This window comes from Panthera leo, chromosome D2, assembly GCF_018350215.1.
Source record: "Panthera leo isolate Ple1 chromosome D2, P.leo_Ple1_pat1.1, whole genome shotgun sequence".
NCBI classification, from domain to species: domain Eukaryota; kingdom Metazoa; phylum Chordata; class Mammalia; order Carnivora; family Felidae; genus Panthera; species Panthera leo.
Window position 1 is genome coordinate 6,219,813 of NC_056689.1, and position 17,348 is coordinate 6,237,160.

General features: G+C 48.5%; 1 protein-coding gene and 1 non-coding gene across 2 annotated transcripts in view; one reads left to right on the forward strand and one right to left on the reverse strand.

Annotated features, from left to right (window-relative positions):
* Positions 1-11,331, reverse strand: part of PRKG1 (protein kinase cGMP-dependent 1) — a 1,249,639-nt gene extending 1,238,308 nt beyond the window's left edge. Inside the window, exon 1 of the mRNA XM_042907726.1 lies at positions 11,056-11,331. Coding sequence (XP_042763660.1) covers positions 11,056-11,321 — 266 coding nt within the window. The 5' untranslated portion in view covers positions 11,322-11,331. The remainder of the gene's footprint in view (positions 1-11,055) is intronic.
* Positions 11,332-16,970: 5,639 nt separating this feature from the next.
* On the forward strand, positions 16,971-17,055 carry TRNAW-CCA. The gene has a single exon. It is a non-coding gene; the product is annotated as a tRNA-Trp (tRNA).
* The last annotated feature ends 293 nt before the right edge of the window (positions 17,056-17,348 follow it).

Here is a 17,348-nt window from a genome sequence, read left to right on the forward strand (position 1 = left end):
GCCAAGAAATCAATTAAAGAGGGCCAAGGAGGGGCGCCTGGGTGGCTCAGTTGGTTAAACATCCGACTTCGGCTCAGGTCATGATCCCGCGGTTCATGGGGTCCAGCCCCGCGTCGGGCTCTGTGCTGACCACTCGGAGCCTGGAGCCTGCTTCGGATTCTGTGTCTCCCTCTCTCCCTGCCCCTTCCCTGTTTGCAGTCTGTCTCTCTCTCCTTCAAAAAAGTAAATAAACATTAAACAGAACGAATTTAAAGAGGGCCAAGTAATCACAGTAATTCAAAACTGACTTCTTTTTACCCAAAGTACAACTTTGGTGTGGCATTCACCCTTGGTTACTGAGACAGACCAAAATCAGCACACTTCTCAGTGTTAAATCACAAATGATGCCATCAGCAAGGCTCTGTTACTTCTAGTCTCCTGGGGCTGTCACATGAGAGGGAGTCACACACTGCATGAAACAGCCTTTTACAGGAAGACTGAATGGCACTTGCCAAGGGATTATTGACTCGAAAACTTACAGTCCATTAGATGTGACCCACAATTTACCCCTTTGTGGTAGGTCAGGCCACACTTGCTCCTCTTTGCTGTGAAATTGTTGAAAGGCAGTTTATATTCAGGGCATCCCAGAAACAAAGCAAAAAACAAACACACACGCAAACCTGTTTTTCGCTTGCAAATATTCAGATGTATACAAATAATCATTAACTAGATTATTAAAATGTTTTTCTAAGAAGGACCTCACCCTGTCACAGGCCATATTCAGATCTACTCGATTATATTCTAGAATCGCAGAATTACCAAGAAGATCCAACAACCTACCAGAAGCTACGCAAAGTTTCATCAAATGGCCTGACTTTTTCTTATAATAATTGTCTGTTAGTTTTTTATGGAGGGCGGGGTTGTGTAGGAAACCTCGATCCTACCTCCTCGCACATAATGCTTTTTACTACTATTAATTTCCCATTTTTCTTCTCTCCATTGTCTTCTCTCGGGCAAATAGGAGCCCAGAGACCTCACAGGGGGTAAGGAATTTCCCTCCGATGGATATTCATGTTCAAAGACCTCTCCGTGCCAAGTGCACTGCTTGCCTCCCTCTCGCTAAAGGCAAAAATGCTACAGAAGGACACCGCACTCTGGCTTTTTAAATACTTTCCGCCAAATCACTACTAAATGGAAAATGATAGCACGACACGCATTCAATGATACGCTGTCCAAATACTTGAATGCTGACATTAAGAAGGTTGTATGCAGGGGCGCTGGGGTGGCTCGGTTGGTTAGGCGTCAGACTCTTGATCTTGGCTCAGGTCATGATCTCAACGCTCAGTGGTTTGAGCCCCACATCAAGGTCTGCGCTGAAGGAGGGAAGCCGGCCTGTGCTTCTCAGTCTCTCCTTCTCTCTGTCCCTTCCATGCTTGCACTCTCTCTCAAAATAAATAAATAAACTCTGAGGCGGGGGGGGGGGGGGGGGGGTGGAGGGAGAGAGGGAGAAAGATGTCTTGTTTGGGAGTCTATTTTCAGTCAACCCAAGGCCATTGCCAACTACTAAATAATATGCTTCTGCTGCCATCTTGTGGTCAATGTTGAAATCGCAACCTCTCTCTCTTTCCCTCTCTCCCTCCTTCTCTCTCCCTCCACCTGCTTTTTCTATCTTGTGGAGGGTACCTATATCCAGAGCTTAAGGATCCCCTTTTTTGAGTAGGAGGGGAAAACAGTCTGCTTTATGCTCTTGAAGAAGACTGGATTGTTGCTAATACCTCTTCCGGCCTGTATATTCTTTCCCTCCCTTCTCACGTTTTTCTCATGTTTCCACAAAGCCATTCTTTCAACAATATTAACTTTTAGCAAGCCTTTTTCCTCGTGTTTGCATTAATCTAGTTTCCTAGTCAAGTCAATGAAATGCAGATTACAGGAAAATAAATTTGTCTTTTCATAACAGATTTTCCCTTCCCCACTTTTTCCAAATTGCGTTTTTACCAAGAAAGAAAGAACAAATCATGTCTTTCCGGCTATAAAATGCCACAGCGCTACCATTCACGGCCAGACTTGGCTGCAGACTGTCAGGATCCAAGGAAGAACCCTGTGGGGAACAGAGAGGCCGCACTGTATGGCAGACGCTCCGGGACAGAGCTCCCCGGGGCCCCAGCTAGACGGAGACTGTGGCCAGCCCAGCATCCCTTATCATTTCCCTGCTGTCCTGCTCACCTGGGGCCCCTGCTGTGGTATGGCAAGGAAATTCATAAATCTGGTGGGGGCAGAAATCAGATGTTTGTCTGATGATACAGTAAAGTGACTCATTCTTAACCAGACTGCTTTGTCCTCCGTACAAGAGCATATTCTCTAAAAGCCCACAATTCTTGCCTCACTCTGAGTCCCCGCTCTAACCCTGGTGGAGAAACTGATCGCTCTCCAAAGAGTCACCAAAGCTAACACAGGCAGCTAGAATCTTCCCAAATGGGGAAGGGGTAAGAAAAGAACCATGAAAGCCGTGTTCCCCCATCCCCTTCTGTCAACCCATCTACACACAGTCTCTACGTTCATATTTTTTTCTTAAAACTTAGCCTTATTGGGGCGCCTGGGTGGCTCAGTCGGTTGAGCGTCTGGCTTTGGCTCAGGTCATGATCTCACAGTTTGTCTGTGCTGACAGCTCAGAGCCTGGAGCCTGTTTCGGATTCTGTATCTTCCTCTCTCTCTGCTCCTCCCCCGCTCATGCTCTCTCTTTCTCTCTCTCTCTCCTTCAAAAATAAGTAAAAACATTTAAAAAAATTTAAACTTAGCCTTATTAGAAGCAATAACAGACACACACACCATGGACTTGCTGTGAATGCAACGTCTTCCTCAAACACTTACGGAAACTCCTAACTGCATGAAATAAATTCAGTTGTGCACCACCCAGAAGCATCCCCAGTGCCACAACACTGTGAACATTACACTTCCGGGAATGTCGGTCTGACGTAGACGTGCTGAACAGAGAGAGCGCAGTAAATCTCACAACTGTGACTTATAAGTAAGTAGCTTTGAGTGTCGCAGGGTCGAGATTTTCATTTTCTTAGAGCCATTATTCAGATCAGAAGTTCTCAAACATTTTTCCTGCAGTGACTCACCAGAGGGGTGACGTCCCCATGCGCAATACACTCTTGTGAAGAGTCGAGATCGCCTGTGGATTATGTGCAATTTCCTGCCATCTATTTGTCACCACGGTCTAGGAAGCCAGTTGGAATGTGAGTGAAGGGCTCTCCCTAGAGATGTCTGTGAGTGCTCTCGCTCTTACTTTCTAAGAAGCAAGGCAAGTCACGAAATTTGGTTTTTAAACTATTACCTACTCATTGGAAACTCAAAATAATCAAATACACACCGCTGTGTCTATTTCGGCACAGCTGAAATCTGCCTGGAGAGACAGAGGATGTTGTGCTGTATACTTCAGAGTGATCTCACTCTCCGAGAGGAGACTGAACTAAATATGAGCTGGTTTTATTCTCTAGAAGGTTCAGGGATCTTTTGATTGTTGGTTGGTTTTGCTTGCTTGTTTTTAACACATTCTACATATGTGCTGTTCTTACACTTTGCCCAAAAATTAGCATCTGGGAAAAGAAAATTATGGTAAGCTGAGGGTTTTATTAGGTTGGAATTTTTACTGTAAACAGACCTGGTGTCTACCCAGGGGTTTACAACCTAAGATATAAAAGAATTTTCTATTTTAAGAATTTGGGGCATATGGAGCCAAGTTCCTTGGTGGCCATGTGACACACAAAATTAGCATTATCCGTACCACATGGGCAACGAGAGACATCGAGAAAAATATTAACGTTTACCCAAAGGCTTTAGATCCGCTCCTCACGGAATCAGAGTAGCATATAGTTGAAGAAATAGACATACAAATATTTGTAAGAGGCAAACACAGAGGTTATTTTTAGACTCCCCATAAGGTTTGCCAGCAGTGTTCTCACAGCCTTTCAGGTCAGAGTGCTCAAATAAAGACACATTTGAGGATTAAAACACATTAGGAAGCACTCCCTAATTTATTAGGACCAGAAAGGAAGCACAATTTGAATTAGCAACAAATCTGAGAGAATAACTCGAGAACTGTGGTGGGCTATTCTTGTTCCCAAGTCAAAAATTTAACCCAACAAGGTAATTCCTATAGACGTCTTATCGGATTAGCCTTCATAAACAAACACTCAGATGAACCCAGCATGTTCAGGACATCAGCTCGCCCACCAAAGTGGTACCCACGTGTCCCTACGCACAACAGAGTCACCTCCCATCAACTCCTAGTATCGACGTATTAACTGTTCACGGCTAAGTTGCACAAATATGTCAAACAAACACGCACTAAAAAAAAAAAAAGAAAGAAAAGAAAAAGCTATAAACATGCACTTAGTTCACGAGAGAGGCAAATTAGAGACAGTACTTCAAACCTTTCTAGTCAATATCAACTTTATATCGATTGAATTTAAAACTACACCATTTTCCAAGGAAGCCTGGCTTTCTACTCTATTCAGATATAAGGAACAGTACGGAAATATTTAGAATAAAAGCAACGTCTCGTACAACGAACTAAATAGTGTTTCATGAGGAGTAAGGCTGAGAGTTTTTAAAAAGGAATTTGTTGCTTAAGGGCAATAAGTGAACTAAGGAGATTACTTCTACCATCTGTATTTCTATAACAAAACAAATCTATTTCAAAGATACACATTTCCTGGAAATGTGCATATTTTATTGAGCAAATACATTAAAGTGTTATAGATTTCGATACGGACAGTGGATATCTTTTAAACTTTAGGAAATTCAAATTGCGTGATACCCGAAACATCTGAAGAGATCACAGACTCTAAAAGGTTAGAGCGGCATTATGAACAAGAACTGCGTTCTGCGTGTGCTGTGTTAAGACTTTTGCAAACGAAACAGATCTGGCCGCAGTCACAGATGCTGGGCCGGAACAGAGAAACACGGGGGCGCGCGCGCGAGAGAGAGCACGAGCAGACCCAAGGACAAAGAAAAGGAAGTGAAAACCCATCAGTGAGTGAAAAGGAGGAAGGAACAGAGATTGGGCCCAGTACCCGGTTCTGGGAAGCAAAGCTGGCACGTGTGCCCCACACCAAGCACGAGCGTTTGACCAACCGCAAGACGCTGTAGCCTATTGTATGAAGTCTATTGTATGAAGTCTATTGTATGAAGACATGTACATCTTCTTTTCCACAAGAAACTGATTTGGGCCAACGCAGAGGAGTCTCAGAATAACGACCACAGCAAGAAGTGTAACAATCATAAAATGAATTAAGTAGCTATCTGTGCACGTGCACACACACACACGGACGCGCACACACCTACACGTAACCACATTCACATGGTCCCTTCTCTTCGGGGACCCAACAGCGAGGCACACCAACAAAGGCGGACTCAAGGTCAGCTCTCCTTTTTGACAATTCCCAAACTTCAGTAACCTCCAAGAGCTACAAGAATCCTGGATAAGACAGCGTCCTGAACTCCGCGAGGCACATTCTCAACAGCAAATGAAAATAATTATTCATATTCTGAGCAACTACAAAATCAGCTGAAAATCTGATCAAAAGAAAGGGTTTTTTATTGATTGATTGATTGATTTTGAGAGAGAAAGCACAGGAGCAGGGGAGGGGCAGAGAGAGAGGGAGACAGAGCACCCCAAGCAGGCTCTGCACTGTCAGCACGGAGCCCAATGCGGGTCTCGAACTCATTACACCGTGAGATCATGACCTGAGCAAAAGCCAAGAGTCAGACGCTTAACCGACACTTGAGCCACCCAGGCGCCCCAACAGCAAGGGTTTTAATGCACTGTGGGCATCTCTTCCACAGTAGGGTGAGAGGGTGCTTTGGAAAGAGGATCAAGATACGACATCTGTCGTGTTTTCAGGTCTGTTAGAAATAACCTCAAGGGGATCAGCCAAATCTCTAATGACTACGTGATTAAATGTGAACTTTCAGCCTATACATAGATCAATGGTTCCAACGTCACGGGAATTCCTGGCATGTCACAAATACATCTGGAAACGGTACGTGATTCCAGAAGCTGAGCCAATCTCAAAGCAGAGCGAATAGGTCTGAAACAAGAAGTCCAGACAGATGATAAGTTGAAGACATCAATTCACCAAGTCGAGCACCGATGCGAAATTAAGAAACCTGAATTACTTTTCCGGTCCCATTTCTGAGATCCTGTAAAAGGCACTTTAGTGATAATGTGCTCCGTTTTCTCATCACTAAAGGCAGGGTACTGCCCCATGCGATACCCGTGCAGCTCTGTCCGAAAGGAGTGATGAAAGCCTACGCTCAGAACGTGTCCTCTCCCAAAGACCAGGATGTTGAGAAGCCTCCCAGCACAAAAATCCTCCCCTGCCCTCCTCAGCCTGCCTCCCCTTAAATTCCTGTCATAAATGTTACTCATCTAAGCCAAGGAAACCAACGTCCTCTCCCAGAAGCTGTTAAACTATTACTATGTTAACCCGGCAAAGATAACTGGGTAACACATTGATATATTGTCACTTAGTAATAAATTCCTTTTGTTGGAAGAACTGGTAGGGACAAAGGGATTAGCATGAGCGGTCTGGTCTGCAAGGCAAAAGGCAAAGAGTCTAATGAATGGTGTTCACAGGACGCAACCCAGATCGCTGTCCCAACCATACTATTCATCATCCCCACCTATGACAGGAGAAGGGTAGGAAGGAAGCAAAAAGAGAGACTGGTAAACTGACCATCCCAAGAGAGGCACGCCTGAGAAAACCCCAGCCTGGCGAGCACGTCCAAGCCTATGTGCTGGATACAAGAGTTCGGAGGCCAGAGGTCAGTGGACTGCTGGCTCTAAGACTGTTCACAGAAATCCTATTCGAAATTAGGGTAGGTTTGTTTCTTTCTGCCTGAAAGGCCTCACCAGTCACCAAGATGGAAATTACCCAATTCTGAGGTGACAGTATATGACAGCTTAGAACCTGGGCCCTACAAACCTCAAGATTCGGGCTTGAAACTTGTCTCTCGTGTTTCCTAGCTGTGAGATCTCAGGCGAGCGACTTCACGACTGAGATTCCTCACGTGCAAAGGCTTTGCTCTCCCGATCATGATTATCTCTGCTATTTTCAAAAGCGCTGTTGTCTTTTCTCTGTGAATAATTAGTCAGCTGGGCCCAGAGTTCGGCTGGTACCGAGTCATTTCATTGAAGTTGCTTATATCAAAATTAGGCCAAATCCCTCGATTTCTCGTCTGAAGGTCAAACCAGACCTGAATGGAATTAGACATGCAAGAAGCAAGGAGTTTTCTGGGGCATCCATCCCGAAGCATCCGTGTCCCAGTGGAAGGAGGTTCAAGTTCCAAATGATGAATCTGCATTGTCAAGAATCATGGGATTTGTAAAAGGAATAGCTCAAATGGCTTTGGAAAGAATCCACTGTCCCTGTTACAGATTAATATTGATTCCAGGCTTTGCCTGAGCCAATTTAAAAACAACAACAACAACGGTTTGCAGTCCTCTGAGCTAAATGGGCAGCCAAAGCAAGGAATTCAGGTGTGCGTAAAACATGAAGGGAAAGAATTAAGGATATTAGGTAATTCTTGATGTGGAGTATATCCAGGCACAGAGCAGAGAGCTCACAGAAAACAACATGACGTACTGGGACTCAACTGGCAGAAAGTGACATATAAGTTCAAGATATCATTATCACCATCCAAAATACCGTCCTGTTTTCAAAGATAATCCACTTGATCCCTACTGGGCATTTCTATGGGGTCTGAAAACGAGGGCTGCAATAAGTCGGATGTTTTCTTTTTGAACACGATCATCAAATTGTACACTTGATACTTAGGCTGAGCACTTAGATCTTCCCTTTCCCTAGTATAATTTTCATCTAAGCATTCCTTGGATACTGAGATCATTCTTAATGGAAATTGTGCCTTCTGCCCTCCGTGGACACATAGAAGCAGATCTGGCTAATTGGACTGACTTGATTACAACAGTCGGTGAATTCTGCCATTTCCTTCCCCTGCAATAAATGCGTAAGATATTTTCGCCACCTATTATGTAAATATTTTAGATTGCCATCATTTTCTAAAACGGCGCTTTTAGGCAAAAGCTCTGTTGTTTTTTTTTTTCCTCCTGCCCACCAAACAGACTCCTACCATTTCAAAATACATGTTCTTTCTTGTGCATCTAAACGCTGTGTGTCTTAGTAAGGTTTGAAATGAACTCCTGAATAGTTATCCCGCAAATCCAGCAGCTACTGCAAAGGAACACCAGCCTTACCATAAAGCAGTCTCTGAGCCCGGGTATGCGGTCAGGATACTGCCACTTTCAACACGGGCTACGTAAGGTGACGGAATATCGAGCCCCCCAATCCGAGTATCCGATAAGCAGGAAATACACTTTAAAAAATTTTTATTTTCGAGAGACAGAGAGAGTGGGACAGAGGGAGGGGAAGACAGACAGAGAGAGAGAGAGAATCCCAAGCAGGCTCCACACTCAGCACAGAGCCCCCACGTGGGGCTGGATCCCACGACCCTGGGGTCACCACCTGAGCTGAAACCAAGAGTCAGAGGCTCAACCGCCAGAGCCACTCAGGTGCCCCATAATGGACTTTATTTCCAAAGCGTCTTGTCTGCTGTTACGTGTTGTATCAGACAACTCCTTTTTCAATCATTCTCCTTCTTGAACCAAATTAAGGTGCCTCACCAACAATGAAGTTGTGATTGTCTCTTTCAGGGCTAGGGGTGGTACCTGATTCCCATGGCTACTGTCCCAGTAGAATGTACCTGACCAAATCGTTTCAACTCTAGTGAGCCGGCTTGCTGAAAATACACCCCAGGCTCCCCCTTGGAAAGTATAAAAAACCCAAGTGCTCAGTGGGAAAAAGTTCACCCTGGATCCCAGCGAAAAGCAGAGAGGAAGTTGCAGAGCATTCCAGCTCCTTGGTGTAGATACAAACATGCCCTGACCTCTCCTGAACAGGCTCCCCTCCCCGCACAGGCCGGAGGCTCCTACCCCTAACACCAAGGCGGGGAGGGGTGGGGGGGTGTGCCTAGGAAAGATCAGCCATTTCCTCCCAGCGCACACAAAACGTCCTCTCGCTGCTGGAGAGATTTCATCCTGGAGGATAAAAGCGCCTCTGAGAGCCAGCCCCCGAGTGAGGGAGGACTCTGGGTGGGGAGAGTCTCCGCGGGGCCCCTGTGCTGCGAAGGGGCGCTGGTTACCCAGGAGGGGCGCAGCCCAGAGCGGGGATCTGAAATGCCAAAAATGCGCCAAAAATGCGATAAAGCCCCGGCCGGCCCGTCGGCCCCGGGAGGCGAGCAGCTGCCGGGTGACCGCTGACGAAGTGGCTCCTCAAGGAGGTGGGCAGATTGATTCCAGCTGCTGAGCGAGGGGCAGGGCAGCGGCCGCGGAATGCGCAGCCCGGCCGCGCCGCCGGAGCGTCAGCCCGGGGCAGCCGCCTCCCCACCGAGGGCAAGGCCAGAGAGGAGGGCCTTGTTTGGGTCTCGGCCTGGCCGAGGGAAGAATGCCACCGTTCCATCGGGCGGGGACGTTCAGGGCAGGCTGGGCCAAACGGTGCCATGTGGACGGTGTCACTTTGTGAGCGGAGTGTCCCTTGGGACGCTGAAAGCGGTCCCCCTAGACGTCGGTTCGGAACGGGCCCAAACCCCCAAGGCGAATCCTCTCCGCCCGGCTCCCGTGTTTCTCCCCTGCCCCCTCCCAGCGCCTGGCCCTCTTCTAACAGCTCCTCGACCCTGCCCAGCCAACTGTGCTCCCCTCCCCCACCGCACAGGCACGCTCATCAATGCACCGGAGAGGGAGACAAAGGAGGGGTGCAGTGGCGGGGGAGGGGGGCCCTGAGAGCCAGGATGGAGACCGGACAAGAGAAAGTGCTCTTTACAAGTGCTGGCCTCCACCTCAGAGAGCGAGGGGGGAGGGACGACTTGAGGGGTCCCCTGGGAGCCCCAAACTCAGACACCGAGTGATCTAAGAGGAGGGAAGAGGGGGGCGGGCATGAAGGCACGCCTAATGGAATATTCAATATCCTGCGAAGTGCACTTTGGGCCGCGCACTTCCAGAGACTAAAAGCCAGTAATGGGCCCTGGAGTGTGCACTTCCTGCCCTAATGTCCACGGGCGCTCTAATGCTGGAGCTAATCGATCAGCCCCTCCGCTGCAGGCGGCGGGGAGTGCACAAGCTTCCTACTTGCGGCCAAAGTCGCCCGGCCTCCTCCGCGCGCTAGCCCCGAGCCGCACACAACTCGCAACCGGCAGGATCCGGCTCTTCAAGTGTCCGGAGAGGAAGGGAAGGAGCCAGGAGGCGCCCGGAGAGACGGCTCCCCTCCCGCCTCACCCCCACTTGAAGGCGCAAACGTTCCCAAGGAAGGCAACAGGCAGGCAGCGTGGTCCGCCCGCGGACGGGGCTGGCCCGCAGCCCCAAACCCGCCTCAGGTGCAAGGTCACCGAGGCGTCTGCAAGCCCGGGGCGCGCGGACGTCCACAAAGTGGGGTCTCCTCGCAGTTTCGCGCCGACATCACAGATGCCTGGAGAGTGACCCTGTGCATAAACCTCCCCCCCCCCCCGTCCCCACCCGGGAGGCCCGATCCCGGCAGCGGAGACGCGCCCCGGTCCCGCCTCCCCACGCCCCGGCACCGGCCCTGCGGGGCCCCGGCGCGGGGCACATTCAGTCGCTGCACCGCACCCGACCCCGGTCGGCCGCCCCTCCCCGGGACGCCGGCGCCCCCCGCTCCTCCCCCCCCCCCCCCGAGCACGCCCTGCGGCCGGGGACTGGGGTCGCCTCGGGGAGCCCCAGCGACCCCGGGACGCGCGGGGCTCCGTCCCCGCAGCCGGGCGCGGCCCGACTCCGCGGCTCGAGCAAACTTTCCGCGCTGCCCCCGCCCCCACGCGGCCGGGGCGCGTCTCCCCGCGGAGCCCGGCCCGGCACGTGACGGCCAGGCACAAAAATAAACGCGGCCGGGGCCCGGGGGCCGCGGGGACACCCCACTCCGTGCGCGCGCGCGCGCCCCCCGCCCGAGCGGGCCTGCCTCCGGCCCGCAGCGCCCGGCCGGCGCCTACCTCTCGGACTTGGTGAACTTGCGGAACGCCTGCCGCAGGTCGTGGAAGGAGCGGTAGGTCTGCGGCTCGGCCGAGATGCCCTGCGCCCGGGTGGTGCGCGGCCCGATGTGCGGCGAGGGAGCGGGCAGCACCGACTGGCACTTGTGCAGCTTCCGCCTCAGCTCCTGGATCTCCTCCTCCTTCTCCGACAGCCGCTTCTCCAGCTCCCTGATGCGCTCCTCCTTGAGCATGAGGATCTGGGCGAAGTCCTCCTGCAGCTCGCTCATCTTCCCGCCGAGCCCCTCCGCCCAAGTTTGCGCGGGCCGGGGCGGCGGGCGGCCGGGCGGGTGCGGGGAGCGAGCGCGGCGGGCGCGGACCCCGGAGCCGGGCGGGCTGCGAGCCCCTAGCGCCGAGCGGCCGGGGAGCGAGCGCCCAGGGCAGGGACGGGACGTCTGAGCGCGGAGCGGAGGCGAGGCCGAGCGCTAATCCCCAGGCTCTCGGGGGAATAGGTGATTATCTTTCATTGAGAAACCAATTAGAGCTGCCCGGCCTCCCCCGGGACCCCCGCCCCCGGGCGCTCCGTGAGAACCCCGCGCGCGCCGCCCGCCGAGAGCCGGGTGGACCAGACAGCCGGCCGTCACCCCATCGCCCAGCGAGCGCTCCCACACGCTATATGGTACCAAAGGGAAGGGGCGGGGTGGGGGGAGCTCGATGCCACTCGGTCCTCGAAATAGCAACAATCACCATGTGATCTGGCAGATGACGCAGCGCTTGTAACCGGAGCCTAAAGACTTTGTGGGGTGTGTGTGTGTGTGTGTGTGTGTGTGTGTGTGCGAGAGGGTGAGAGGGTTCATGAACACCGCGCCGCCTTCACCCGGCAGCCGCATTAATTCACCTTGCTTTTCACCGTCCGCTTCTCTTCTGCTCTGGATCAGGTAGGGGGGCGGGGGAGGGGGAAGGGGTGCGGGCGCGCGCGTTTCTCTTACTGGGAAGCCCTGGGGCTTTGACCCCCCACTACTAATGGCAAGGCGTTCGCAGCTCCAACTTTTTTTCAGCCGAAAATTGTGCTGGAAATCGTCAGCTGTTGGAAGGAAAGTTGAATGAATATGCACGAAGTAATGAGCCAAACGCTTGGCGGGATGAGGGGCAGGCCCTTCTACCGTGCACTTCTCGGAGCCTGGATTTTATTTCACGCGCTGCAATTAAAACGTGTACATCCAGCATCCGAATGGAATCGCAGCATCGTCTTCTGTGGCTGGGAAGTGGCATCCGCCCCTGCCGCAGGGCTGGCACGCGGGACCAGGGCCGGGTTGAGGGAAATTGAAACCGAAATTGCATCTGTAACCTGTATTTCTCCCTCACCTGCCTTTCCATCCCCTCACCTTACGCTAAAGGGATTCTTCTTCCTGTTTGAGCCTGAGTATCTGCTAATGCCTAAAATTTCTTTTTCTTATGTATGTGTGTGTCCCAGAGAGCATTTTTCATAACGTAAATCACTGTTTAAGGGTTTATCTGCCACGGTGGGAGGAGTTGATCAGGTAATGATCAACAGATTAGTAAATGTGTTTTTAAAGAAAAAAAAAATAGACGCAGACCAAGATACCAGAGGACTCTGCAATCTCAGCTTAAGAAAGAAAGATCAGTGTATAATCAGTGGCTACTTATTAAAAACGAAAATCTTTCTACCTTGTCTGAAACTCCTAAGTCACACACTTTGGTTTGTAAACAAATCCTGAAATATATTTTATTCTAGGGATTTACTATTGAGTGTTAGTTTTGCTCATCTGATTATTTTAAATCAAACACCTTTCAAACCACAGCTGAATTCTTAATCACACCAGATGCCAATCTGCTTCTCATCTTTGAGAAGGAGTTCTAAGTCCTGTTGGTGTCGTCGCTTCTATCTATGACCAACTTAAACTTCCCGAATCCTTTTAGGAACACTCACAAGTGATATTTTAAAAATAACACATTAGTAAACTTTATCACATTCAAAACTGCAGCAGAGGCTCAACCTTATGAAACAGATACAGTTTTAAAATGATTCCTGGACAGGTTTTTTCAAGTTTTACATGATCTTTTGTACATTTTTTAACATTATTATTTATTTTTGAGAGACAGAGTGCCAGCGGGGGAGGGGCAGAGAGAAAGGGAGACCCAGAATCTGAAGCAGGCTCCAGGCCCCAAGCTGTCAGCGCAGACAGCTAAGCGCAGACAGTTAAGGTGGGACGCTTAACCGACTGAGCCACCCAGGTGCCCCTCAATTTTTATATTATCTTAAATGCAGATATTCAAATGTTTCTCCTGCTTATTTAAAAAAAAAAAAAAAGCATGGGGTGCCTGGGTGGCTCAGTCGGTTAAGCCTCCGACTTCGGCTAAGGTCATGATCTCGCGGTCCGTGGGTTCGAGCCCCGCGGCGGGCTCTGTGCGGACAGCTCGGAGCCTGGAGCCTGCTTCAGATTCTGTGTCTCCCTCTCTCTCTGACCCTCCCCCGTTCATGCTGACTCTCTCTGTCTCAAAAATAAAATAAAAACGTTTAAAAAAATTTTTAAAAAAGCAATATTTAGACCAAGATTTAACATACAAGCATACACACAGACACACTCCTCAAAACCCTAAATTCAACCCTAAGTTCCAAAATTAATCTTATTTTTTAATACATCAGTTTTAACTTAAGCAATGTTGACATTAAATCTTGTCCATTGGCTTAATAAATATTTAATTTAGAGCACAAAGAACACTTGAGAAAAGATAGCCTGGCAGGAGAGTAAACCCTGAATTATGAAAAAAAAAAAAATCCTAGCATTTCATAGCTGAAAACAATTAACCCATCTAACCCAATCACGTAACATTCTAAGAGAAAAAAAAAAATAGATGCCTAAAGGTAAGGTCCAAGGTCACGACCTAAGTTAATAAGTTTGGATCTGAGATTCTCAATGCCCACACAGAGTGCTTTCCCTAACAGGCTGCTCCTAGCTCGACACCAGAAAATCTAGAAATTCTATAATTCGGACAACGTGGCGTTCAAAGACGTGGCTTTACTCTGTGTCATTTGCTTTTGACTCTGTAGCAGTAAGTTTCAACTATCAAAGCAAAAGTATTAATGAATCTTAGTTTTATTTTGTTCCGTTTCCTGTTTTTCTTAAAGGAGAAGGTCGCCATCTAGTGCCCTTGGAGAGATTTGCTAAATAAAAATCAACCACAGTGAAGTGAGGTTATGTCCTTAAACACCCATAGAGTGTTCTTATGTTCCTTATTTGAGAGAAAGAAAGAAAATATGCTGAATTTTGTATCAGAGTAAAAACATTTTTAAGCATTAAAATTTTAAGAATTTTAAGAATTAAAAATGTACATGGGGCGCCTGGGTGGCTCAGCCACTTGAGTGTCTGACTTTGGCTCAGGTCATGATCTCATGGTTCGTGGGTTGGAGCCCTGCGTTGGGCTCTGTGCTGACAGCTCAGAGCCTGGAACCTGCTTCAGATTCTCTCTCTCTCTCTGCCCCTTCCCCACTAACGCTCTGTCTCTCTCTGTCTCAAAAATTAACATTAAAACAATTTTAAAACTAAAAAAGAATTAAACATTTACAATCTTTTGGCCACTGAATAATGATTTACATATTATGCAGCTTTTTCAATGCCCTTCATGCAACCGATTTTAAGGCTCATAATGACTATAAGGTGGGCACTAGTATTCATTCCCATTTTGTGGATGGAGAAACTGATGCTCAGCCAGATTAGGTAATATAAGCATGGTCACAACGTCCAGATTTGACGTAGCCTGTCTTAATCCCTGAGTGGGATAAACCCCAACCTGAAATGTTTTAAAATGTCCACTTCTCTATGAGCCCAGAGACAAGCAAAACTAAAAGTTCTTTGATAATGGGAACACGGTAAATTTAAAACCCATTATGAACCCGGATAGATCTCTAAGGCACTGGCTTCTCAGCGATCTATTAACCACAACTGTCTTCCCTGAGATACTTGGGGATCTACTCTCCAGTTCATACACAAGTTCAAAACAATGTGTTTAAAATATACGTACTTTCAAAATGTTATGGGGGTGTGTTGCCCCTCTACCCCCTAGCAACAAGGAACATCTTGCAAAGAACTAGAAGCCTTATAGATAGCTCATGGGACATTCCTGTCCTTTGCTCCAGGTCGACGTCCGAGGAAGCAATGGGAGTGAATAAAAATTTTGTAAAAACTAAAAGTCAGTCTGCTCTTTATCGTCACTGTATGCCACAAGCCGTCCAGAATGTCAGTGGTAAAATACTCCCCTCCCCAAAATATTTCATTGGTCTAACTTCAAGCAGTTGCTGCGTTCACTGCTGAGCAGATGAACCGCTCCCAGAGCCACACCCCTGCAACAACACTGAGCTTTAGTACAGATTATTAGGGTCCGAGGATCCGGAGCAAAGAGAACCCGCAGTGCAGACGGTGGGAGTGAGGTCTCCTGAATGGCAGCAGGAGAAAGGTTGGGGAAAATGAAAACAGGGCCAGAGGTCCCAGCCTCTGGAATGGTTGGCATGGGTAGGGTGGGGGTGGGGACTGAATTCCAACACCTTATATCCAAACACTCCTCTTGGTTACAAAACGACAGTAGTTGAAGAAAACTGCTTACAATGCATTTCCCATCCAGGGATGCAATTAGCGAATGGAGCCTAAAGATGTGTATTTATGTCTCAACTCTTATCACTTCCCAAGCTGTGTGCTCTTGGGCAAGTCCCGAAACCTCATGGGGACGTGCTTCACCCATTTGCAGAATGGTAGCACCTTTCTACCTTCGAGGATTCTGTAGAATTCTGCCTTCCCGGTGACTCACATTTTGAAATTATCAGTCCGTTCTTACAAATGACATGCATCCATCAACTTCAGCAGAGTTTAAAATTTTTGACAAGAAAGAGTTAAAGCAGAGTCTAGATGGTCCTTTAAAGATTACAGTGTGCTTTGTGATTAACAGAAGCTTGGAGCATTTTCTGTTAATCCTACATCATACTAGACGTGGCTTCGACGTTAGTGCCTAAACCACGTACTGGTGACCACGAGTGTGGTCACACTTTAGGCAACATAAAGGCGTGAAGTCCTGAAACACCTCCACATCTGCATCGACCATATAGAATGGAAAAACGGCAAATGAAACGCTGCCTCAGTTAAACCTCAAAATTAGCTTCCGTTTATGGTATCTACTTAATACAATATGTTTGCCCTCCAGGAAAAAATACATAAATACTTTTGACCACGTGGTCCTGTGGCTATACGTGAAGCTCTTTCTCATGTTGCATACAACGGGGAGACCATGGCCATTGGGGATATTTCTGTGATATCTCGTCTACAAGGTTTGAAAAACATAACTTTTCCTAGCAATTCTGAAAAATAAAACTAAGAGATGATGCTACTTAAGTATTGCAGAAGTCAAATTCTGAGATATATTCAGAACCTTGAAATACGGAATATTACTCCTGGAATATGGACATAGGGAAGGCTATGGGACTTCAGGCAGATAATTATATCTCCCTGAGCCTCAGTTTTCCAACTATGTATGGATATTAAGGTCTCTTGCACCTGGACTTAAAAGACTCAAAAGAAGCCAGATGAAAGCCAGATGCTTATCACTTAAATATGACCCTATATAAATAAGTAGAAATGAAAGGGTAATGCTCCCCCCCCACCCCCACCTGGATTCTTGAAAGGGAAGTCCCCCAGCAGGGGGCAGAGCAGACAGGTTCCGTGATGGTGGTGTGGTGGTCATCCTGCGTCAGTTGATTTTAAGATAAGATCATCTGGTGATGTTAAGATAAAATCAATCAGGTGAGCCTTTAAAAGGGATTGGGCTGCTCCCGGAGACAGGGTTTCCAAGCCTGAGAAGGTTTTGATGGAAGAGGGAGTCCGCATTGCTGCCTTTGAAGACAGAAGGACCATGGGGGGGGGGGGGGGGGTGCCTGGGTGGCTCAGTCGGTTAGGCATCTGACTCCAGCTCAGGTCGTGATCTCACGGTTCATGGGTTCGAGCCCCATGTCAGGCTCTCTGCTGACAGCTCAGAGCCTGGATCCTGCTTCGGATTCTGGGTCTCCCTCTCTCTCTGCCCCTCCCCCACTCACGCTCTGTCTCTCAAAAATAAATAAATAATTTTTTTTTTTTTTTAAAGGACTATAAGGAAGGCAGGTGGAAATCTAGGTGCTGAGAGTGAGCGTGACCACGGACACACAACCAGCAAGGAAATGGGGACCTCAGTCTTACCGTGGCAGAAAACAGTCCTGTCCCAGCCATGACAGCTTGGAAGATGACCCTGAGGCCCAGAGGAGAGTGTAGGCTACT